Source organism: Neopelma chrysocephalum, unplaced genomic scaffold (genome assembly GCF_003984885.1).
Source record: "Neopelma chrysocephalum unplaced genomic scaffold, ASM398488v2 Primary Assembly neopelma1_70, whole genome shotgun sequence".
Classification (NCBI taxonomy): Eukaryota; Metazoa; Chordata; class Aves; order Passeriformes; family Pipridae; genus Neopelma; species Neopelma chrysocephalum.
In genome coordinates this window covers 9394886-9421371 of record NW_020897730.1, presented here as the reverse complement: position 1 = coordinate 9421371, position 26486 = coordinate 9394886, and the positions used below count along the sequence as shown (strand labels likewise).

Genomic DNA, 26486 nt, shown 5'->3' with positions numbered 1-26486 from the left:
GTGACTATTTTTAGATACCCCATTTTAGTAACTAACCTGCGTTTTTCTAACACGGGGTTTGGTGGTTTTTCTTTCAACTGCCTGTGCAAGTTTTTTGGTCAGATATAGTAACAAGCATTCACCACAGTAATTTTAATTAACAAGCTCTAATAAATTTGCACATGTTGCAATATACAGCTCTAAAAATACACTTGTGTATCCCCAAGACTGCGGCCAGTTTGCTCCACAGTGAGGTTCTCCAGGAGCTCTTTGAACACCAAACCCAGCCCTGATGCCAGCACCGCTGCCCATGGCACCCAGGCAGTGCCCTTCCACCTGAGAGCTGCCCAGGCTGCTGCCCAGCCCTGGCACTCACATCTTGTTTCGCCCACCACATCCAGAGCCTGCCACAGACCTGAAGCTGTATCCAACTCTGCACACATGAGAAGCACCACTCCTTTTTTTGGGTCAGTCTCAGACATTTTGGCTAGAGCCAACCTGCCAGTCACAGGCCAGATTTGGCGTTTGACAGAACCACAGTTAGGCAGTTGTGCCAAAGAGGGGAACACATAAATCACACTTGTCAAAACCTTCAAATTTTTGCTGAAACCATTCAGTGCATTGATGTTTGCTTCCATTTTTTTTAACCTGTAAAAGATCATTCACTCTCAGTGTGGGACAACGAGCAAGAACAGAGGGAACAGCTACGTTTTCCCCCAGCCCCCTTTCCTATGGGAACATTGCACACTTCATTCAAGGGGATCAAACCCAACGTGAACACAGCCCTCTCATTCCTCCCAGCCCATATCCTGTTCCCAGACCTGGTCCTGATCTCTGAGGCTGAAGTGGTTCCACTAATATCAGAGACTGGTGCCAGGAACAGGAGCTTAATAGGTTTAGTGTTATATTTCCAAGCAAACCACGTCACAAAGAAACAAAGCTATGGAGTGAGCAGTTTTCCTGGGAACAGTCATTCCAGCATGGGCTTTCTGAAGCTGCCTGGTGGGTACCCAGGCCCTGGCAGCACAGCCACTTTTTCTGCACGTTCCCAATTCCCACAGTGAGTGTAGAGGTTTGAACCATCCACACAAGGCAGCACTCCCAAGGAACGTCACAATGCCAGAGCTGGGATGGGATGGGGACAGGGGAGCAAAACACACAGCAGGGCAGGAGCCCACAGCTGGGTGTGCAGCCGCCCACAGGGGAGTGCATGTGCAGCCTGGGCAGCAGATGTTCCTGAGACAGACCAAAATTCTTTCATAGCACCTGTGCACAATCAAATTGCCTGTGATCCACAGATGGTCAGTGGGGATTGGGTAAGGGCAGCGTGGGTGATCTCTGCTGCATGTGCTGTGCACACGGCTGGTCAGTGCCTTTTAGAGGTGCTATTTGTCACTGATCTTTTCTCCTATAGCAAATTCTTCCTCATTTCAAGGGAAATACGCAGAAAGGGGTGTAATGTACTTAACACACACCAGAAATATCCAGCCATATTGTCAAGTTTAAGTGTTTAGGAGAACTAAACTACAAATGAGAGAGTAGCAACTTGTGCTGAACAGAAACAGGAAAGCTGCCACTAAGTTTTGTGAACCTTTCCACAGCCTGGAGAACTTCAGAGAATTATACCCTGCAGAGACAGCAACAAGTTCACGAAAGCTTTTGGTGTGCTGTACATTGTGCTGGCATATGGGAATGTCATACTGATGCTATTAGCCAGGGCTCTTTTGACATGATGTAAAGCATCTAATAATTATACAGCAAATATGACGAGATGGAATTGAACCTGATCTCAATTAGCAACCAGAAGTATCCTTCCAACTGAGATTAATATTGATTAAACCATAACAAGACTAGTACTTGCCAATAAGAGCTCTATAAAATCAAGGAAAGGTGAAGCCAACCTCTAAGTTGGGAGCACTTTGTCATGAGCTGTAAAGACAAGTGATTCTCCTATGGCCCAATTTGTCCTTTTCAAAAATGGAAGTTTGGCTCTGTATAATTCAGGAAATTACAGTCATTTCAGCGGACAGCTAGTCTGGCCAGGAGCCCAGAGCAGAGATCAACAGCCTTCAGGAGTCAGCTCTGTCTTCCTTTCAACTTTCCCCGTCCCTGATACAGTATTAATCACATCAAATCCCACTCCTCTCTGCCTTTCCCACTCTCAGAAATACAAGACATGGTTCCCAGTACTGTTGTACTGTACTTCAAAATACAGGCTTGTGCTTTTTAATTTCACCCCTTGCACCAAATTAAGGTGGATATCTTGGAGTTGAACAAATATATTGGATTTATTGGCTTTTCCCCTGAGTGAGGTAAACCAGTTCCACCACTCCAATCCTACCTTTCCTTTACATGGAAATGATTGGATTTATTGCTAGCCATTTTTACATTATATTAAGTCAAACCATAACAATTAAGCATCCTTCAGGGCTTAGTGCAGATTATAAAATGCTGCTTGAAAAACAGACATGCAAGGGTATGAGAGGCAACAATACAAAGCTTACAACAAATCTTATTTTCAAGATTCTTGATCCTATTTAAGTAATGTTTTAAAATGTTCAGGCCAACTTCAGAGAGATACTGCACAGCTCAAGAAACACTGAGTGCTAGTATTCTTTAAATGTAAGAATACATAAACACAGAACATTAATTGGCAAGTACCTGATAAAGTAAACTTCTTTTAGTAAGTTTTTGTTAATACTTTTCTGACAAAGAGCTACTCGCAAAGAACAAAGACCAGTGTGACAATTATTTCCTTACAACGAGGGTAGAAGGCAAACAAAGCCTGGAAACCTCTACACCCTAACAAATCTTGGGTTGGGAAAAAATTAATGCCCATGTGCCCAGGCTGCCCAATGTTCCTCTAAAGAGTGGCTTGTGAGCTTTCTGACACAGTAACCACGTGGCCCTGGCCAGGCAGCACAGCCACTAACACGAGCTGCTCCAAGGTATGCCCTGAAGACAGACCTTGCCCGTCCTGGTGAGATGTCTGTACCTCAGCAGTGGAATAGAAAGAGGCACTGAGAGTCCAGGAGAAAGAGGCCACAACATTTCCAGGTTATTACTGGAGAGATCAGCTCTAAATGCAGTGCAATAAATATTACTGCAAAGATACAGCAGGCCTGTGAGCTACAGGCACAGCCAAAGAGTTATCACCTTGTCAAGGAACTTTTCGAGCCTTTCAAATTTCACAAATTCACAAAACTGCAATCCTTCACATTCAACAGCAGGTGAAAATCAGCCTGACATGCTGAGGATAATAAAATGTATTATTACAGAAGCTTATTAGGAAATAAGCAAGTCTGGCTCCAGCAGGATATGATGAGAGAGCATCAGGAAGCCAGGAACACCAAGATGCTTTCTTCAGTGGGTGCAGCCACTGGGACTTCTGCAGGTTACCTGGGACAATGCCATAATACCAGCACAGTGACATCTAAGTTCAAGAGAGTTATAAGAGAGCAGTAGCTGCCCAAGGATGTGCTCATGCTTGCTAAGCCTCTAATCCCAGCTTTGATTCCTTCTCCCTTCATAATCAGTTCAAGTACCTCTAGAATTAATCACTGTTTGCAAATTTAAAGGTTGCTTTGCTTTCTGCTTAGGATCTGCCTTAGGTCACACATAGCATGGGTGAAGATTTGGGCCAGACGCCCTCCAGAGTCTGGCACTCCCCTAATGCCCAGTAACACAAACCAGTGTGTTACTGCACAGCAATGCTCATAGCAATAAATAACAATAAATAACATTAATAACAACAACAATAACAATAAATAATAACAATAACAATAAATAGTTACAAAGAGCAATAATATTAACAACAGTAATATAGTAATGCTGCAATAGTGATAAAGCCTGCAGTACCTACTTAGTTGGCTGTGGCTCTAATTCTGGAGTCACTCTTGCCCATTTCCTGGATCCATCTCTCAACAGACCCTCACACCCCCATCTACAACATCTCTGCCCACCCTGGTTCTGCTCTAGGCAAGCTCTGGAGTCTGTTCTCACTCCTCTTTGATAAACTGTCTGTTCTTCCTTTGGTATCAGATGGGTTGAGGAGAAGCCCTGGTCAGACAGAACAGTACCTTCTCTTGAATGCTGGCCAAGATGATCCTCTTTCACACTATGATCCTTGTTCCTTGCTCTGGAGCTCAAATGAGTATTTTGGCCAGTGCAACTAATTTCCAACTCAGGTGACCTTCATATCACAATGACCATCAGGCTTCAGTCATTAGGTCCCCCAGCTTTAATGATCCCTTTGTAACTCCTCTAGATGTTATTACATTGCACATCTCTTTGTTTGGATTACCTCAAAGCATCCCATTTCTTGTTATTATAGAAAGTCAAGAAACATAACATGAGCAGTGCTCCTAAAAATGAGATTTATGCCTAGCTGCACTGTTCAAGCAGAGTTATGGTGCAGAGAAAATTACAGGCAATAAATAAATGTGTATATAGATAGAGGATGTCTTCTAATACGTATCTGAAAAACATTCTTTGGAATGCTTAATGAGTAACTTATTTCTGGTTCTCTAAAACCATTTTCTTTAGACTTAGTGAGCTCTGTACTTAACAAAGGTTAGCGGGCCAGCAAACGCAGTGTTTTTCATTTCCATTTCAAAGGATTCCAAGAGAGGCAGATATTTTCAAACTTCCAATTTGCAAAATACTGATGCTCTTAAACCTGTAAGACAAACTAATTGCGTCACCCACCATAGAAAATCTCAGTGTCATTTGGTATGCCATTGGAAATGCAGAGGGACAGCAGGCATCCCTCCAAAGTACAGGTTACACCCATAAATCCTCCTTCACTCACTCCCACGAGCTTCATCTGATTCTCTGGGATCATGTTACGCTTCTGGAGCTGACTTTCAAAAAAATGGACAGAGCCAGGAGGCTACAATACAGTTTTTTCATCCTTACCTGTCATGGTCTTACAAAGCAGGTTTATGTGGATAGATTGGGCTAATTTGATAGAACTGTCTACTAAAATAACAGCTGATACTCAAAAGACAATCTGAAAAATACTATCCAACAAGGCTCATTCCCCACTGCTGCCACCTTTTGCCCAGTATTAGTGATCATCTCTTCCTCTCACCACTCTCTGTTCAGGCACATTCCCAATCCCACTTGCACACCTCTTGGCTCCAGAACAGGTTGCTGTTCTCTGGCAGGATATCCTCACACCCAAGATGGACAAAGGCCAGAATAAAACAGCAAGAAAAGCACTTCTACCTCTTCAGTGACATACCTGTCATGCAGGAACATCACAGCATGTTTCTCAGTTGGCAGAAGTCTAAACATACTCCCTGAAGTCAATACACAGGTCAGATGTGCATCCTGCAGTCAGTGAGGATGGTGAAGATGCCAACAGATGAAGGCAGTCAGCACAAGAAGACTAAAAGATGAGGATGCAACATCACACTAATTTCCCACCAAAGAGGGGGTTTTGAGAGCTAAACCAGAGAACTAATAAAACCTGACATATTTAAGTTGAAGATATTATCATGAAAAACCTAAATACTCCCCATGCATCAAGAAAATAAGCTTGAAAAAGCAGTCACTGGTTGCGCCAGTAATTTATAATCTCTCAGCTGCTGAGATTGTGAACAGTGGCACTTTGTAATCTTATAGGGAAAGCAGCTCTACTGCCATCTGGTCATGTATTTCTGGCCAAGATCATTTAGTGGAGCCTGTAATGAAAAAAGTTGTACATCCTCCTAAAAATCTGAATTATGCTAGCTGTGCCACAGTGGCACTTGTGCTTTCAAGAAGGACAGCTGTCATTCCTTTTCTCTGAAGATAGGGAGCACAACACCTTGCTTAAGAGGCTCAATTTTCTTGGATCACCCTAAATTATCTTATCTGTCTCTAGGAAAAGAAAGGGTCAAGTCCCTGTTAACATTTTTCGTTGGATTTTTGCTGACATATATACAGCACCTAGTTTCTATACCCACCTTGCTAAGCTACTGTGAAGAAGGTGATATTTGGACCTTGACTGTAATCTGAACTGAAGCCAGCTCTACAGCCTTGGCATAACACCAGTTTGAGAGAGGGGGCAGTAAAGCCCATCATCTTCACCTCTCCTAACAAATGAGACATTTCATATTTTAGATATTACCTCAGCAACTTAATGCCAGCTTTAAATTGCTCTGTCATCTCAGATTAGCACTCATCATTCATGCTAATGTAAACTAAATGGTACCTGTTCTGAAATATGTGAAAAAATAAATGGGATTACAATGAGGGTTGCAGAGCATGAAATTTCTAATCCATGAGCAACTAATTGCTGCAGGTACTTCTCGGTACTTCCATCCACCGAGCCATCAATTTGAGCCCGTATATTTGCTATTATGTTATTTTAAGGTCAAATCTTGTTTGCCTCAAGCACACAACTACTCCCACCGGTTCCAAGGGCCTGTTTGCAAAAGCAAAGATATACAACCTCAAATGAGCAGCAAAAGAGATACCACCACCAAACTGCCTATAGCAAACCTACACACTTCCAGGACTCAAGGGCTAAGAGCATGCCTTCAAAACCACGTCCCGTCTAGACTCCTCCACCCGCTCACAAAGAAAAGCAGCAGTGGGGAGAATTATAGCCCAATACTCAGTGTGACAGGAAGGAAATAGCACTGGGAAATGCTTATTTTAATGACAGAAAAATATTTGCCAGGCTTGGGCTTAGCAGCAGTAGAAATGTTATTACTTTCCAAGCTGGAAGAGGAAATATTTCAAGGGCTATTTTTTGACACCTTCACTGTGGCTTGATTTCTGCATCTATTAAGAAAAAGTCTATATAGTCTGTGCTGTGGAAGCTTTCCAAATCTTTGCATAAAACTCCATTTTATAAGGCTATAGTATGATAGTATTCTTTATAATTTACATCAGGCTGAAGAGCCACCAAAAGTGAATATACATGAAAATATTAAAGTGCCCCTGTTTTGTTTCCAGAATTAACTGGAAATTCAATGTATTCATTACAATTATTCATTGTATTATTTCTCAGAGCACATGGAAGCAAGACAGAAAAGTGTCTCATCAAGCACTGCTACATAAAGAGGCCTGACTGTGTACAGTTTCCTTCCTAATGTGTAAATTTGTCAGCCTTTTAACCCAATATATCCTTTAAAGGTTAGGAACATAGAAAGCTGTATTTCCTAGCAATTTGCAGTTTCATCTTCCCAGCATGCCTATGTTGAGTGAAATCCATTCAGAAATACCATCACTGCATGCACTTCAAAGCCTAGGAAATGGCTTTTAATTGTCATTACTGTGCCTGTCTCGGGCCATCCTGAGCCTCCTTCAAATGTCCATTGATTTTGGGGGGAGTGCAGAGCAGTGAGCAATGACACCGGTGAGTACATCAGCTCTGTTACACTGCCCTGAAATTAAGCAGAGTATAACCAATATTTCTGGGCTGTAAAGTTCCAGTAACCCAGACAATCCTGGGAAGTGCAGTAAGTGAACGGCTTTGACAGATGAACTTTACAAATGTGGGACCATCTAGCTCTGGAAATTACCTCTCAGAGTTACAATGATGTACTTTAGCGTCTCCCTCATTATGTGCAGGCAAGTTTTTAGTCTAATTTCTGGGTTCAGGGCTTTCTGAAACGAAAGTAACTTATTTCATTTTGGAATAAAGAGAAATGAGAGGAAAGAAGCATGAGGCAATGACATGTCTACAAAAATGCTTCTTAACATGCATTTCTCCTGGCTATTGCTTAATTCTCAACTGCTCCTCTTTAATAGCACTCATAGCCAATCTCTGTTTTCAACACATAATGTTAACTTTCCTACTCCTTCCATGCATAATAAAGTGCATTCAAGGTACTTACATGGTTGTTGTTACTCAAGGATGTGAGCACCTCCTTAGTCCATCTATCTTCGTAATACTTGTGGGAGCTGGGAAAGTCCTATTACAGTCTCAGGCTCAGATCAGAGATATTTAGGGGCCTGCCACTGAGATAAATGGGATTAACTGCCCCATGGCTTTTCTGGCTCAAAGCCTCCACTATGTCCCTAAAATCACAAAGGACATCTGAAATGAAGCAGGGAACCCCTCTTAAGAGTATCACTCCTAGGCTGGGGGGCTCATTTCTGGACCAGTTTTTCTGTTTTGATTTAGTCTTATGTTACTCAAGGATGAAGGTATTAGAGAAGGTAAAAATCACATCCTTATTCTCTTCTGTCTATGCATAATGGAAAAGCTTTAAATACTGTTGGCATACACTGGCTGCAAGCACTTTGGTGTACTTTGCTTTACCTCAGCTCGGTTTTCTCTCAAAAGGCTCTGTGTAAAACTGCCAGAGTAACTACCAAATCTCTTATTTAGCTCAACACTCCTGACTTCTTTCCCTACAGAGCAGCAAATAGACTTTTATTGCCCTTTGCACATGACTTTGTTCTGCAGAAGCACCGGTTCTTCTGCAGTCGTTTCTGTGAAGCAAGATGAGGCAAGGGCTGGGCGGACGTGCAGTGCCTGCACACAAACCCACAAACCCCCTTATCAGCACGGACACTTGGAATGGAAATTTCCATCATTCCTGGGGGCCTCTACCAGTTCCCTGCCCAATTCTGAGCAAAAGACATACAAAACACACCAGCCACCTGCCCACATGGCACTACAGGAGCAGTGTAGCTTCTGTCCTCCACGCTTGGGAATTTGTCAAAACACACTCTGCCTATGAACACACAGATATCTATTTCCAGCTTCAAACTTCCCAAAAGCAAACAGCAAACCAGTGTAAAACAAGGTAACAGTACACAATTTCATAACAAAACAAAAACTCACTGTGTCAAAGCTGGGCTTTATACAGGCACCCTTGGGTGGTCACACACGCAGCTACCCTGAACCTCTTGCCTTGGGCGGGTCACCAGGAGCGCATGGGCCTGGTGCACTGTGACCTTTGGTGGCCAAATATCCATCAGGACAGCACAAAGAGATATTCTTTTTTTCACTGCAACCACAGAAACATGTGATTTTTTTCCTCCCTGGTCACTAGCAGTCCACAGTAAGCCCAAAATACTGTTCCATCCTAATTGCCACAGGCACACTCCTTTGAATAAAGAAGTGGTATTTTCCACTTGCTCAAAGCAATTACCTCTTAAGATATGTGTTAGTTCAATCTTTCCAGTATTTAAATGAAGCCAAGTATTAAATAATCCAAAGCTAACTACCTGAACATTTTCAATGTCTTTCAGCATCTTAAAAACAGTCTTCTCGTTACTTTAAAGGCACGGAATTTTGTCTGGAAATTGACCACTTAAATTCCCCAAAGTGGAAGCTGAGAAAAAACATACTATCTATTTTCAGTCTCAAATTAATATTTTATTACTTAGTCCATGTGTGAAAAGTGTCTTGAGACTGTTAGCTGGATTTTTATATTAACTTGAAGTACTCTAGGATGTTAAAAACAGTGGATCTGTATTGGGCTAAGAAACACAACCACCATGTTTGCATGTGTGTTGAGAGTGGGACAGATAAGTTGAGACCTCCTTTAGGGATGAAGATGAGAACTTCCTCTATAAAGGATTATATTGTGTTTTGGAGCTTGCACTGTTCACTTTGTTTCAGATGTTAACATGCTAGCATGGCCATGATGGTAGTCCCTCAGAGTAGGAACACAGGTCTCATTCATCAGATCAGCAATTCCTGTACATAAGAAATTACAAATTGTTCCTTGGATACTAGTTTTGCTAATCTAACAGTGTTGAAAACTAATTTTATTCCTAACAGGAGTTCAAAGTACAACTGCTTCCTTGCTCAAATTGGCTGTTTGCAGCAATCTGAAATAGAAGTATTTTATCAGCTTAGCTTGACACAGTGAAATTCTATTATCAGAAGAAAAAGAACTCTCAGTATACGATTTCAGGTTCCAAATTGTTTCAGTTCATTGTGACTCTCTGGAATTATGGAGAATATGTACTCTATTTTCAGTTTAAGACTGCTACAAAATACCCTATATCTGCAACTCTAGATGAATGTCTGGGTTTACGTACTAAGAGGACAAAACTCTAGTGAAATAATTAGCAAGATTTACTGTGGTGCTATGACTGCAGAAGAGACCCCTGGAGATTTAAGTGTGCTGTTGGTGGCTGCTTGCTTCCTGGTTTGCTTGGGAAGCTCCTGGTGCAGAATACAACAAATACCAAACAGTCTAATTACTGGGATGGAAGTGCTCAGTCGAGGCATTGTGACCCATCACTCAGGTATGATTGGGAAATATTTTGTCCATACTGTGGTCTGTGGTTTGCACAGGTGTTGCCCACTATCTCAAATGCCTGCCTTGTTAAAATATATTCCACTACAGAGACCTGCAAGTTTTACAACAGCACAGATTCCAATCCTTATAGTCTTTTTAATGAAAGTTAACCATCATATTTTTTTTTTAATGGAAAAAGACCAAACCTAAACTGTGCCTGCTGACAGAGTTCAGTATATCACTCCTTTGAATGTGTGTTTCATGTTGCAAGAAATATCCCTTTTCCCTCTTTACCTCTATACCCCAATCTATCCTCTAGATGCCCAAACAGGACTGCTACTGATCAGGTCGTTTTCTCCCAGCCACATCTCCCCGCTGTGTGCACAGGAATATGCCTCTGACGAGTCTGAGTGCAGGGTCTGCAAGTGTTATTGCTCACCCATTATTTATATATTCTCCTAGTGTTAAGCTACCCCCATCTTCAAAGGAGAGTCACCTTCCACAGAGATTCCCTCTGATCTGCCAATGTGGAGTGTGCACAGAAGCAAAATTATCATCCTTGATGCTCAGGAGGGACGGCCTGTTAAAACTCAGCCTTTCCAGATTTTTCGCACCTACATCTCAAGGTTGTTTTTCACCTTATCCACACAGTGTCCACTTCAGTGGCCATGAAGTGCCCCTCCAGCAATTCCAACAGCCTCTGTATCAGATCCTTGCCATGCGTTGTGTTTATTTAAAATGAAGGGAAGCTTTACACTCCATAAGAAGGGCCATGGGACTAGGAGCACGTCTATTCATATAGGAATGAAGAGCAGAGATACAAGGGAAAGAGCTGCTGTGAGGAAAGGTCAGTTTGTATCAACAGCCCCTTTTTGGTGGTGCTAATCTCTGCCTGTTGCAGGGAGCAGTCAGAGATCCCCCACCCCAGGGATGCCTTCAGTGCAGCATGAGGCCTGCACCTCCTCCTCATCCCTGTGCCCCACCAGCTCCCATAAAGAACCTGGAGCAGCAACAACCAGGATCACTGCCCTCCGGCACCACAGTCACTTAATGGCCTTATATAGATCCCTTCTTTAGTAAGTTTTGCCACAACGCCTACCTCTGCTCTAATAAAGACCTCTGCACCCACAGCTATATTTCTGCTATTGCTGTTCACGCAGCGGTTGGGTTTGAGGAGCTGATTTCTCAGGGTGATTCATATTCCACCCTCGGCTCACCAGGACACGCTCCCTGAGGCAGCTGTTATCTGGGTGGTGAGTGCAGGTTTGTAAAGTGAATGCAAGCCTTTCATGTTGCATGCTGGCTACATCCTCCTTGCCCTTTGAAGATGCCTGAGGCAGGTGCCTATGACAGTCTGCTGTGACGACCTCCAGCAAAAGTGTCCCAAACTGCTGCCGTGGACACTGCCAGCTCCTCCAGCAGCATTACTGATCTCAGCATTGCTGATTGAAGGGTTCCCAGCTCTGAGCCCACCCAGGCACTCCACCAGCACTCAGAACGAGCCAAGAGAGTGCTCCCAAAGAGCTCAGAGAAGACTGTGCCATGCAGCTACTGCATGGCAAGGACTGAGCCCGTCAGTGACTACAGACTCAAATAACTGATAATCGGATCCTGCAACTCATTTCTCTTAGCTCTGCTGGCCAAGGGTTTCTTTCCCTGTTTTACACATAGCAGACAAGGGCTTATTCTATTTTTTTTTGGCCCCGAGAGAATTTATATTAGTTACTGCATATTTAATTTTCTGAGTTTCTTTCAGAATGATTGTCTGTCACAGCTATATTCCCCAGTGCAAACCTGAAAATCACTGGGCTATGTTCTAACCCAGTTACATCAACTTACTCAGTGTCAAAACTTGGCTCAGTTTTACAGAAAAGGCTATTCAGTGAGTCAGCTTCCTAGTAAATCTTCAGGGATGTTAATCCACAGGCAGATCCTACGCCTGTATGATACATATATGATGTTTCCCTTGGCTAGGAATAAAACAGAGCTGCTTCAGACACACTGTGCTTCAGCTGTATAAAATATCTCGATTAGCATTTCTTGTTTTGTTTTCAGAAAGAAAAGGAAATAACAATAGACTCCAAATCTCTTTCTCATTCACAGCCAAAGCTGGTCTGCATAATTAAAGGTAATTGTTAGCTTCCTAATAGCTTGGCATTTTGCACTGCACCTTCTAGGGAAGAGAAGAATCCAGACAGAAGAACTACAGAATTGTGAATGTTCATTCAGCATTCTTAGTAGGCATTTGAATCTTGTATTTAAGCCAAAACAGTAAGTAATGCAGGCAGGAAGCATGGAGAGCAATTGCTTACCAGTGACCAAAGGTACGAAAGGTCAAACGTTTATTTCCTATGTTGCTCCTATGCATGCAGCGCCCAGAATCTTTTAATTATATTTCATGGTCCTTTGAACTTGTACAAGGGCATAAAATATATTTATAGCTCACTTAAACTCTTAGTAATGAAACAGCCATCCTACACAGGACCTCTGCTAATCAACTGAAGACTTTCTGTGCATTAACTTTAAAAATGCGAAAAAGCCCTTGTTCCTTCTCCAACAGAAATGCTTATCACAGTTTAAAGGCAACAACAAAGAAAAGCTATTTTTTTCTTAGGTAACAGTTTGAGTCTGTATCAGTTCACCTGTGATGTTTGAAGTACAATTTCCCTAGCAATGAACATTCATTATAACTGTTATTATAGTGCTGGAAGCTCTCAACCACACTGTGCCAAACACTGAAGAAACATATAATAAAGAGATCACCCCTCTCTAAAGCTTTTCCTGTCTAAATATGTAATTTTCTCCTCAAGACAACAACAAAAAAGGGGGTAATCAAATAAAGAGGTCTTCAAAGATTTCACTTAACTAATCATACTTGATGCAAATTTCTGATGAGCAGACTGAAAAGCTCACAGTGTCATTACACACCTAACAGCCAACTTACCTGGCTCATCTTACACCAATCCTCCATGATGGGGATTTGCTTTAATTGTGGGGAATTGCTACAGGACCAGCTATTGGCCTTTGCTTCGCTTTTCCCTTGAGGAGCTGCCAGGCCCTGGCACGCTGAAAAGGGCAGTGATGGTGAGGAAGGAGCCAGGGTGGCACCTCCTGGTGCAAGTGGGGCCTTATGTCAGGTTTTAAAGACTGCAGTCAAGACTGTCCTAAAATTGCAAGGCCAAACATCCTCATATTTAGGGAACGGAGAAAATTCAAGTTGCTGGTGAAACTTTAATTCAGCTCCCTGATGCACATGCTTTATGATACAATCTTTAATTAGCCTACGAGGAAATTAATAATTGTGTACTGAGTGCAGGATTTGGCTGGTGTACAGTAAATTATGCTCCACACTACCCAACAAATGGTGATGATTCAGCAGACATCATCTATCATGTGTCCTGCAAGAGGCAAGGGCCTGTGAGAAAAAAAAAGTGTAGTATCACATCATTGAAGAATGAACATCAATAGTTTATTTGTGTCAGAGAGGGAGGGACAAATTAAAATTGCACAAGAAATCTCAGTTCTAGTCTTTTACCTTCTTGCTTTTTCAACATGGACTATGCAAACATGAAAATATTTAGTGTTTCTTATCTGTTTCATACATGGTCAAACAGAAGCTGAACTGTACACCAGTTCAGGGACCTGATGGTGACAGGTCAGGCACCACCAGGAAGGCAAATGCTCTTGTGGGATGGCCTTCACCGTGACCTGCAGCGAGCTCAACATGGCAAAGGGGACGAGACGAAAGCTGGGCTGGCTTAGCCCAGCCAGGTCATCTCCAACCTGACTGAAAACTGGTTAATAGAGGATGCCAAATTCTGCAGAAACAAGAACAATTATGTTCCTTTCAAATAGCTACTCAAAATGGATAAAACTCAGGTATGAAACAGCCATGATTATTCTGAGCTGCTGCAAATGCATACTGACAGGAAAAATACTGGCTGTATGGGTAAAGCCAACTGCACAGACTTCCTGTTCACTTCCAAGTGTGAAGGATGAGGATCAGTCCATGCTCCTGCCTCTTGATGCCACCCAAAGCAGTCAGTGTTGGAGGAGGAGGAACCCTGCCTCTCTACCTATGAGCCAAAATTGGAGAGCAAAGACACAGACAAGTCCTTATTTACAGTGAACTAAGACAAACAGGATGTTCCACTTTGGCCTCAGGTGTCACAAACAAAGCACAAAGCCAACAAACTATTCTTGGCTATTTCCACCTAAGCCCTTGCCTCTCCCAGTGCCCAGAAGGGCAGGAGCAGAGCCACAGGCATTGATGGGTGCAGCAGAAGAAAGCCAAAATGCTGCTCTTAGAAAAGTAAATTCCAGCCGGTTCCTTCATGACAAGTTTACTACATGCTGCCACACAATACTTTTATTGGCATTCATTACTCCTTGAGGACTAATCTATTCATTTTTAGCAGCATTGAAACAGAGGTTGCATTTTACAAGGGAATTGCCCTACTGCTGGGGCTGTAGGAAGCTGCTCAATTATCTCCAGTGCACTAAAAGCTGATATTTATCTTAAATTGTTACAAACATTATTTCCCCTTGATTAACCCACAGGCTGATCCCCAGCTCACAGCTGTCTCTGGTTTTTGGGGAAGGAGGTTGAGGGTGTTGGGTTTGTTTATTTATTTTATCATTGCCACACAGCTGGGAACCTGCAGGGCAGAAACAGTCACCAGCGGTTGCATTTCTTGCAAAACACTACTGGAAATGAAAAACCATAAGATCAAATTCCCCGGTACTCAGAGTAAGGCTGCTCCTCTTTTTTGTATCTGATTTCTCCTCCCTTTGGAGCTTCCTTTCTGTTTAAGAACAGCTGGAGACCCGCAATTTAGCATTCACATCTAACTAGATATTTGTGGCATTCCCAAGTCAATTTAACAAGCTTGTTACCTCTTGACATGTAAATATACTATAATACTCATTCCCAACAACATCCGTAAAGAACACAGCAATTCCTGAAATTGGGGCTTGCCCCATTTCATCTGAATTACATACATTTATCTACATGTGCACATACATATATAGGTTTCTTTATAAATTTGACCCTCTCTCTTAATCAGGATCTCCAAGCCCCTGAGTTTCAATGAATTCACACTCTTGGACCGTACTGCTTTGAAAAATACGTAGCAGGTGTAACAAACAATGTGGAAATGTATGTAATCCTCTTGGAGATTGTGACAAATGGAAACAAGAGTTCCAGCATTACATGCAAAAATAAAGCTGGTAATCAATAAAAAGGTGCTTCGGAGGGAAAAAATGAATCCTTATTTATTTTCCCTGCTAATGAACAGCCTCACTGCTTTTCTGCTGGGGCTCTTGCAAAGGGTGCTCTCGTGCTGGCCTCGGGGTGAAGTATGTGCTGATGTTACCCTCTTGGTCAGCAGGAATCAGTGCTGAGCAGTGTGGAACAACTTCCTGCAAATGGTAGATCCTACTGGGATAGCAGTGGATTAGAAGGAGTTATTACTAAAGAGAAATCTTTAAAAGCCTCAATGACATTTTTTTTATATGTCCTCTCCTAAAGATCCCAGTAATTTTACTTGGAGCTGAAGTAAAATTCATTGTCTATCCTACCCCTGGCTTCAATGTCTCAAAGCATGTGATGCTGCACTCACATTTTGCAAAATCAGGCCTCATGGAAGCTGGGTTTTCTGATTTCTATTTCTTTTTACAGTGAAACAAACTCAGCTCATTGGTGTCTTGGCCAAATCTGCAGGTTTAACAAGAATGACTTAACAGTACCCAATTTCTTTAGAAGTAGGTATGAACTTGCTGGGTAAAATGAGGGGTTTTTTTCCCTCTAACCTGGCTTATTTCAGAAAATAGAAGAAATAAAATCAAAATACCCCAACACTGCCTGGACAGGAAGTGAGGCACTGGAAAAAGCTCTGCACACATTACACCATGTTAACTGTGCTTTTAAATGCAAGAAGCTGTATTGCTCTGAAGGGAAGAAGTTAAAGGAGAATAGGAAAGGGGGCGAGAAGTGAAATGTCCTTAAGCAGCTATAGCAAATACAAGGGTGAAATGTTCATCAGCAAAGGTATTCAGCCTCTTTCTACCAAAAAAAGGGATTATCTTTGAGTCTCCCTGTAGACAGATCAATTCTCAGCCTGTTTTCCATAGGCACCTTCAAGCTCCCACTGGTACTGCTGGTACTCATACTACACTCTAAAAGTCAGAGCAGATCCTCTAATCACACAAGTTACCCAACACCAGAAAACTCTTATATACCCTTACCCCTATTTACACAAGTTGTTTGCAGACCTTCCTTGTGATTTTGATCATTAATTCCACTTTGGAAAGGGCCTTACACAAAAAACCACACGTACCAATGACCCAAGGAGCATTTAGAGCCAGTGCCTATTCCCTCTTAGGCTGGGGGTGCTGAGAACCCCCTGTATGGAAAGGTCTTGGTTTATAAACCGCTGGAAGACATGGAATGACATGATATCTTCTGCTCTCTTACCAGAAGAGAATCACTGTGTTTTTTGAACTAGAGAGACCTGTGGTACTCCTGCACTTTACCCAAAGTCAAGGGACTTGAGCTCTGTTCCCACCTCTAGCACAAACATGTTGTGTGACCTTCCACTCATCTTTTCCCTCCACAGTCCACTCCCCCAAACCAGGTTTTTGTCTGTTTGTTTATTTTTGTTTTCAAACAAAGTCCTTGGATCACAGGTCCAGCTCAGACAGCCAGGACACCCTGCAGTGCATTACAGTAAGAAGCAGCTTCTTGGCTCCATGGATGTGCTACTTCAATGCCAATAACTAATAAAGGAGAATCAACAGTTCGCTGTGAGCATTTCTAGTGAGAGAGAACAAAGTACTTCTATCAGTTAAATGAGAACAGAAATATTACAGTACTCAAAATAACCCAAGCTCCTATGTCCGGACATGCCACATATTTCAGTAGCGTATTTTCCAGTTCATTGTTTATGCTGATCTGTAAGCAGGGAGCCCTTGCTGCTGGAGCCCTTCATGCTCCCAAACTACCACAGCACCTGGCTTGGAACAGAGATGGGATTCTTGGCAAACACCAAGCTGAGGGGAAATTACCACCTCAAGAGTTGATTCAGAGCACCTACATTTCTTTGCAATAAGAGCAGCCCAGGAAATCCTAGTATTTTCCTCTGAGGAAAAACATTGAGCATCAGAGAGCTTAAGGGTGAAAACTGCTTCATGTGGAAACCAGTAAACTAGCTGGAAGATGGCTGAGCATAAAGTGGTTCAAGACATAGGCTCTTCTGCAGAGCCATGCAGAAAAACCTCAGCTGTTCCTCTCTCATTCCCTCCTCTGACCTCCATCCAGCCACCTGGGGATGAGGCTTTGCAGCCACTGAAGGCAGCAGCCAGTGCTTCTGATAAAAGTTTGGCTGCTTGGCTGCTTACTCCATGAAATCAGACATTTTCAAAGAGATTCATGCAAAGTGTCCTGAATGTTAAAATAAACTCTGCGAACACTTTCTTCTGAAATGACTATCTGGACATCACTAATTTCTTAGAAAATATGCCCGTGTCATCCCATATCTCGGAAGAGCAGGTGCTTTCTTTTATGTCCCCAAGCAGATGCACATTTCACTGTTCTCTGAGCACTCAGAGGCAGCTTTTCTTGAGTGTGTGACAAAACATGGTGACAGCTGCTAAAAGTGAGATGCCTGATGTACCTTTTTTACCAAATCTGACTTCTGCAGGGATGAAGTAGTTCTTCTCTTGAGGTGTGCAGGCCCTTGCAGGAGGCACCCCAGTGCACTGCTCCCATCCCAGCCACTGCAATGTTTTGTTCTCCTTTCTTTGAAACAAAAAGAGAATATCGTGCCTATGCCATCTGTTAAGCAAAGCGCTGCACGTACATTGCAATATACCCTGCAGCACAGAGTGGAGACCGGCAGATTAAATGTGAAGAGAAGTGGCTGTAAGGGGAGAGAAAACTCCAAGTGCTGGAACTGTTACAGGTGAGCCTAAGTGTTTGCTTCCCCAAGGCAGCTACCTGTCAGGATTAATCTTGCTGAGCCCAGGAATGTGCCTCAGCAGACACCGCACCCCATTCCAGGAACCCATAAATACCAAACCAGATGCTCAGTACCACACATGAAAGCACCTTCTTTCTTCAGACCATGATTGTGGTGGTGGGGGGTGCCACACAGCCCAAACAGCATCAATCCTGCCTCGTGCTAGGGTTTTCTTAAGGTGCTTCCTCATGAGAAACAAGAAATGAAGCAAGCATGGGTGCTTGCTGCCTTCCTCCTATGGAGGTCTCCAAGAGAACCCATCTTCTTTGTTTCTCTGTCCTTGATCTATCTGGGACTCTGCTTTTTCATTTCAGGTTCAAGGAGGTTCTCTCTCTCTGTCTATATTACCCCCAAACTGACCCTAAGGGAAGGCAGTCCATGGGAGCCAAAGGAATCATCCTTGATGGTCTCTTTTGTAAGTACTTTTGATAATGCATCCCAGAGGTAAAGCTGTGGGACAAATGGGCTGCTTCTGAATGATTCTGCCCAAGCGTTGTGCACGAGGGGCACAAACAACTAATGGTGCTTCAAGTAGTGCAGTTTTGCCAAAAAGGTTATCCCTGGCCAGTCAGAGAAATGCAGTGCAGGTGATGGACATTCAGTTAACAAAAGCAATTGGCTCCCACGTTTCTTTGCCTCCTGTTCCTTTGTCATCTCACTAGGAAAAAAGATCGCAAAGCTTCCTGCTTTTCTCAAATATCTTCCTGCCTTTAATTCCCCCCTCTACCTCAGTCTCCCTGACCCTACTAGCTTTTTGTTTCGGGACCGAAGTGTTCTAGGGCCGTTTATCCATTTGGAAAAAACGCCCAGTGCACAGGCACTGTTTCATAGTAGATGTTCAGCAGAAGGCCAATGCAAGACTGATGTTTGGAAAGGCAAACATCAGGTGAGCCATGTAAATCATCCTGATGTCCTATACCCAGAGGGGCAGCTGAGCCTGCTGCCCCATGGGGTGCTGGAACCCCCTATGCCTCCCATCTGCCCAAAGATGCACCAGAGGTCAGTGCTCTCCCACAGCGCTGAGCCCGTGGCCAAGGCCACCAACTGAGGGCCACCACAATTTCAAGGGCAGAGCTCCAGTGTGGGGAGTAACCACAAAAAAGAGTGCTCCTGGATAATTAGGGGTTTCTGGATCAAAAGCAATACATCTGAAGTCCGAACTCAAACTCTTGGCCCTGGGGAGTGGCCAGTGCCGATGCCAGGGACATTGGGAGGCAGCCAGCTCACAGAGAGCAGGCTGGGACTGCTGGAGCAACACCGCTGACTCCAAAACTGCTCCCTTCCACAACCTCTGAAACAAAGGAATTAATTTCTAAACACAGCATTTCCATATTTTGAGGCATAACCAGTCCCTTCTTTCCTGTTTCTACATAAACAGCATCTTTTAGACAGCACCTTACCAAACCCAAACCGTGCTCCCGAGAAACACCCACAGTTGAGTGTGGTGCAGCAGGACACTGGAAGTGGAGAGCGGTGGTGTTGAGGCAACACATTTGGGGACACAGGCACTGCAGCCTCTGTGGCCCAGATAACCAGTGCTTTGGTTTTCTGTCAATCATTTGGTGCACAGTGAAGTCCCACATCTCTCAGAACACATCTTTTGGTGCATGGACCACCAAATTCAGATACCCTAAAACTGCAGATCAGCAGGGCTTGGTTCATGTTATCATCAACAAAGGAAATACCTGCAAAATTTAGATTCAGGTCTGGATTTTGTAGTCCAGGTTTAAAGTCATCAGTGCAGGACAGAGCTCTGCCTGCTGGGCTTACTCCACAACCTCCTGATCAGCTTCCCTAAGCATCCACAGGATATGTGGACGTAAAGAAAAATATGTATATATGTCTTTCTCTCACACAGTCCTTCTAGGGGCTGCAACCTCTGACAAAAACACATTTGGTTGAACTTTAAACAAGGGACCTTTAGAAATTTCTAAAATTTTAACCATCAGCGTGTAACAGCTTCTAGGACATTCCCTACCTTGTAACATTTAAAACAATGATTCATCTTCATAAGAAATATGTAACTGTCTGAAACTAACTCTCAAATACTGTTAATTATCCGCCTGGTCTGTGTTTCAGCATATGCAGTTTCCAGCTACCAACACTGGACATTATGAAAGCTTTTACATGACATCAGCTTTCCAATGAGCAGCCAGCTATAAAATACATAATTTTTAATCTGCATTTAATTGCCACATCTTAAAAATCACAGAATTTATGAGAGCTACAAATCATTTTTAGACTGTGCAGTGTGGACTAAAAGCCAAGGGTTTTGGTTCAGCTTGTTGATATTTCCTGAAAACATGAAACAATTCTGAAAGGACAGATTTCCTGGTTCTCAGCTAAAGGTCAGCAGTCACACAGGGACTGCTTGCTAAGTGCACCAAAAGGAAAGACTGGCACAACTTTGCAGTATTATTAAAAAGTTATTTAAGTGAGGAAAAAGGGAGAAAAGAGAGAGACAGACAAGGATTAGACAGTCAACAAGTGAGCTTTCACCAAGATTAGAAAAACAGCCTTGTTCCTTGCTGCTTGCAGCCCCCCACTGTCACTCCAAGCACCATTTCTCTCTGCCAGCCAAGCAGCCTCAGCCCCTGCTGCCATCCCAGGCTGCACAGCCTCAGAACATGACTGCTCTGACCAGCCATCACAAATCACTTACCCAGGCTCTCCCACACAGTCCAGAAGTTTTTTCCAGGCTCATCTCTGCAACAGATTATGGAGGTACAAGTTTCATGGGGAAGGGCACGAGTTCCAAAGTCTCGTGACTTTGTGCAACACTGACATACAGCTGTGTGATATGCAAAACAAAGCTCATTTTCCCAAGGAATCTCCCCCAAACCTGTGCAATGTTTATTACTTGCTCTCAGCACAATTCAAGAGTCCTGTTCTGGCTAGAGCCTGTTCTGCAGCCGGCAGAGGGGGCACAGGCAGCTTGCATCCATGTCCTGAACAAATCCTTGGACAAAGCTCCTCGTCAAAGTGTTGAACTTCACAATAACAGATACCAAAAATTTCCCGTCCACTGACATGACACCAGTTGGAAAAGAAGCACATCCTGCAATTAATGTTGGGAACATCTTTAAAACAATATTTAGTATCAGTCTCAACAGAGACTGTTTCTCAGCTCCCTCCTAGACTCCCAATCTTGTTTTCCTTTTTATTATTCACATTTTTCTTTTAAAGTATGGGGTATGTACAATTTTCCAGGCAAATAAATGCCGACCAAAACCAACCCAGAAGTCTCTAGCAGGTCCCTGCTACAGACTGTGCTGCCAGGTAACTACATCCCCCTCCCTGCCTGACCAAGAGCCCTCTGAGACATCAGAATTATGCCTATACACAGAATTTATGCCTATAGTCCTGCTAATGAAATACCGCTACTCTGACCTCAATGTCCTCCCTAGCACTGACTTATCAAAAGCATATGCTCCCATCACTCATGGTCTCTGCTTTTGGTTCTTTCTTTTCTTTTTTAAATTAAAGCCAATCAGTTGTAGAGCAAAATGCTACCTTTCCAGGTGAAAGGTTAAGATCAAGCTGATCACCACATGTGTAGCTTAAAATGGATGTCCCCAAATCCTGCTAGCTACAGTAATATAAAACAAAAACCCAAATACACAAGTAAGCAGGTAAGCAATATTGTAGCCTGTTAGACTTTAAATTTAGCCCTGGTAGATCCTGGAGGAAGGGCACCCCAGAAGGCATGTGCTGCTTCTCTCTGCTGTGCAGAGAGAGCACTCAGACTGTAGTATCCCATTCCACATATCTCACTTTGAATAGATGGCCATACCTATCACATGCCATCTGTATTTCACATGCGTATTTTCGCTAAAAATACTTGGTATGAGATAAAGGACACTCCTCTCTTGGCCACAAAGTGTTTGCCTCCAAAACAGTCAGTGAGACTGAAACAACAGACTAATTCCTTGCAATGGGACAAAGCTGTAGCTCAGAGCAGAGGCACTCTGACAATTTAAGGCTTTACAGACCACAGCCTGCAAGGATGAATTATTCTCTAAAGCAAAATGTTGAACGGAGAACATGACTTCAGAGGCAGATTACTGTAGCCTTGCTATTTTCTATCTGGAGCTTCAGGGCAATTTACAAGTAGAGACTATTGCCACGATCAGCAGAGAGATTACAGAAGCAAGATTTGCTGTGATGAATCCAAAAATAAGACAGCTCCAGGCCTAAAGTTCAATGTGCCACACCTGCTAGCAGAGAATCTATGAATAATCTAATCTTCAGGCTGCAAATACTATGAGAAAGGGTAGGACATACCCATCCAATGGAGCCTTTCCCCATCCTCTTAATACCAAACAAAATCACTAATGTGAAGACAAGCTGTGCATTGATACCTCTGCAACCCCAAAACCTGTACTCTAAGCTGCTACTAAGGAAATCCAGCACACCCAGGCATCTGCTGCCAGCAAGACTAGAAGTCATCAATCTGACATTAAAAAACTCCTTTATTGAACAGCTCTAAACAGCAATACCTGCAGAAAGTCTTGTTAACTGTGAGATTAATAACATTTACTGGAAGCTAGGGGGGTTTCTATGGCATTGTTTCAGGAGATGAGGTGATTCCATTGCCCTGGAATGGCAATGGCAATAGACACCAGAACTCCCTCAATTTTACACCATTTATGCAGTAGCTAAAGAAAAAATACTATTTCTACTTTCAGGTAAAGTCGTGCTTGAAACTGAGACACAATATGATGATTTTTTTATTCATATCTTGCATAAATTATAAACTCTATATTGATTGCAAGGATAGTTAAGCAAACTAAAAGGTATAACGGGAGCAGGAGACATCTTCCCGGCCTTGTGGGCTCAAGTGAGGTTATTCCCACTGCAAAACACCAATGATCTGTGTATTATGGCCTGTTAAAATAATACTTGCTTGTTGAACACTTACTTCATTTGATACTTAAAAGAAACTTGGGTATGCACCACTGAAAGAAAGTTCTATTTTTGTAAAATGCTGGGGAATAAAAACAAAGGAATGCCCTTACATCTCTAACTGGCAGCTCAACACAAGCATCCCCCTTTCATATGCTTGGTTTTGCTTAGTATTATTCTTATTGCTGTTGTTATTATTAATCCACCAAAACATCACACTCAGACTACACCAGTTCTTCACTAGGCAATTTCTGCCCGTCAATATAATCCTCAAAGCTCCATCAAGTTTTGCACTCTCTTACATGACAGATGTAGAACTATGTTCTATTGAGTGTGTGTGGCAAAAATAAAGAGCAGATATACCAGCCAGTGCTGCAATAGGCAGCGGAGAGAGAAGGTGCCAAGGCTGGAGGATGTTCTGCATTAACCCCTGCAAAGGTCTGGATTCCAGAGGTCAGTGAGTGAGCTCAGCAGCAGCTATGTCAGGTCCCATTCAGGCACCAGTGTGAGCAATCAGCATTGTAAGTCTCTTTGAAAAATCCTGATTATCACCTTTTAAGGCAGGTGAAAATCAATTAATTTTGAGCTTATAAAAGAATGCCTTTGCTCTGGTCAACCTTGGCCACACAGTCACAATGCCTTTTGCAGAGATGCACTGCCTTTTCTTTCTATTTAGTGTAAAAGCACTTCATCTTGGTTATCAGCTCCCTGAAGGTCAGGCTTATTTCTTTAGATCTATTATTTACTGCTTGAATTTCCAGTTCCACCTTTCTGGCTATTACAGCTTCTTTCCCCAACTCCTATTCTTTTCATGATAACTCCATATGATGACTGTTGATAAAGTTAGGAGGACCGTGATTCTAAATGTCTGACCTTCTTCAAAATCTGATAATGGGCATAGTTTCTGAATTATAGGTCATCTCAATTTTGCCAGTAAACAATTTATTTCCAGTGGCCTGCAGACCTCGAGGCTCACAGTGTACTGCAAAATGCATTCCTGAGGGAACAATAAAATAAGAAAGCCATCCTTAGCCTTTGCTTAGCACGTTAGGAAGGATACTACACTTTGGAGAGAATGTTTGTCCACAACATCTTATGCATCACAGTCTCCAAGACCTTCCCTACTCTACAACATTGTCTGGTGTTTGTATGAAGCTGGCAGCTATAAGCACCTAATGGGAACTAACCTCCTTTTCATTTGCAATCCACATGGAAAAGAAGGGAAAAACCCATGTTTCCCTAAACTTTCTCCACCTACTGAGAGCTATCCAGACACCTTTGCCATATTGTCCAACTTACGCCTCAGGGTACAGTGCCAGCTTTTACATCACTGCCTTAGATGTTACATTGCTGTGGTAAGACCTGATTACACTGTGCTTGTAAAAGCTGTGTCGGTGCCAAGGTATACCTTGGCCTGCCAGCCTCCTTCAGTGGCTGCTCTGAAATGGAGTTCTCAAAATGGCTTGGTCTTACAAAAACACTGCCAAGAGGCACAATTCCTATTTGAAGGTCAACCCTTCACACAAACCGTCAAGCAAGACGCAGAGAAAAGCGTGTCAAACATGAACTCCTAACTCGAACAGTGCTTGGAAAACTAAGCAGTGACTGGATCCTGAGCGGGGGGAACCGAGCAGTTTTTACTTACTGTCAAAGCTCTTGTGCTGTGCTGTGAGTGTCGCCTGCACAGAGCGACCAGCCTCTTTCATCATGGCTTCAAATTCACTTCGGCTTTTGTTTGCAAAGTTCTCCTCCATCTCACTGGTGCAGCAGGTGTAGCCTTGTGGGCAGATTCGCAGGTGCTCCCCTAAAATGAGAGAAAATGTAGTTTAATGGCCAGGTCTGGAACAGTAAGGATTTCACCCCAGACAATCTCAGCTCAAAAATATCCCAGCTGCCTGGTAACCTGGATCTGCATCAGGTTTTTGTGACAAATTTACCCTCTTATTTGAGTTATCATGCTTTAATATAGTGGTTGGTGTCAATGCAGGCACACATTTTCTCACTGCTGACTATGAGGGAAGGAAAAGCAAAGGAGAGAAAATTCATACAAGGGGCAAGGAGAAGGGAGATACAAGTGTCTCCTGCTCAAAGTCTGTCCTAGAATCCAGCTCTGCCTAGAAGCCCAGAAAACATGGAAGTCTGATTAAATGACACACTAGCCGTCCCCATTAGACTTAAGACGTATATTAGAACAGCTGTTTGAAACTGCTTTGTCAAGGAAAAAAACCCAACTTTAAAGTGCTCCCTGCCTTCTCAAACCTATCCTGGAAGGCATTTCCATAACCAGAGAGGTGAGACTAACGAGAAGTTTTCAAAAGACAGAGACATGCTGAATGCCAGGAATTTGGGTTACTAATTCCCCTCCACACAAATTGAAATTTTCAACGAAAAGTTTATCTCCCAGAAAGAGACAACACCACCCCAAAAAAGGTTGCTATGACAATCACTGAATATACCCTTTGCTATAGGGAAGGACAAAAAAGGTAAGAGGACTCGGCAGCCAAATTGAAAAATTCCCCAGTATGGAGCTCCTCCTGCCCTCTGCAATTTTTTTAGTGTGAAGAAGCAAGCATTGGCATAGGCAGAGTCAGCAACATTGTAAAAATAATTGTTAAAGTTCTTATGAGTCCTTACAAAGACACATCCACCTGCAAACACACCCTACATTTCTCCTTATCCAGCAACAATAATTCATTTGAATGAAGTCAAATTTTTTTTTTTTAAGAATAAAAATCCCCTTGTTCCAAGCATGCATTGAGACAAACCAATTACCAAGTAGTTACCATGCTTAATATAATTTGATTGGTATTGCCAACAATTTTGCTGGCACTTCTACAAGATTGCTGTCTTAATGTCATAGATGAGCCTAAATATCTTTAAAATCATGTTTTATCCATGTGTCTGTACAGCTTCAGATGCTGAACAGCTTCCCGTTAAAGCCCTTAGGTATTTCCAGTGTAAAGTCCTTGGCAAATGGATGGTAAAGGGTCTCTGAAACTGGGCATGTGTCCTACTTTTGCGAAAGCCATGTCATCAGCAGCCTAGGAGCAATTTTGACAGGAGTGCTCTGTAATTGATGTATTTTAGGCAGAAGCCATTCAGGATGAGTTTGCATTTTGCTGGTCCTTGGATCCCTCGTCACAGACGAGCCCTGGAGCAACCTCTGCAGGGCATGGTGTGAGCCTGCCCTTGGAAAACGGGTTATTGTGGGCATCTGCACCCCCAGAACAGTCTTCCTGTCTAATGTGATGGGAATTGCTGCTCACCAGCTTTTGCAGGAGAATAACTGCCATCATAAGCCCTGTGTTGTGCTCCCATCTGAGAGGAATGTCGGGGGGCGGTGTGTTCCATGGGCTGCCATCTCCCATGGGACCCACTCCCTGTC

At 43.0% G+C, this 26486-nt stretch overlaps 1 protein-coding gene across 4 annotated transcripts in view; it reads right to left on the bottom strand.

Moving 5' to 3' along the window:
- The window catches only part of GPC1 (glypican 1), a 201345-nt gene that overhangs the window by 76835 nt on the left and 98024 nt on the right, over positions 1-26486 (bottom strand). For all 4 annotated transcript variants that reach the window (XM_027686135.1, XM_027686138.1, XM_027686139.1 and 1 more), the window contains exon 2: positions 24747-24905. In XM_027686135.1, coding sequence (XP_027541936.1) covers positions 24747-24905 — 159 coding nt within the window. The remainder of the gene's footprint in view (positions 1-24746; positions 24906-26486) is intronic.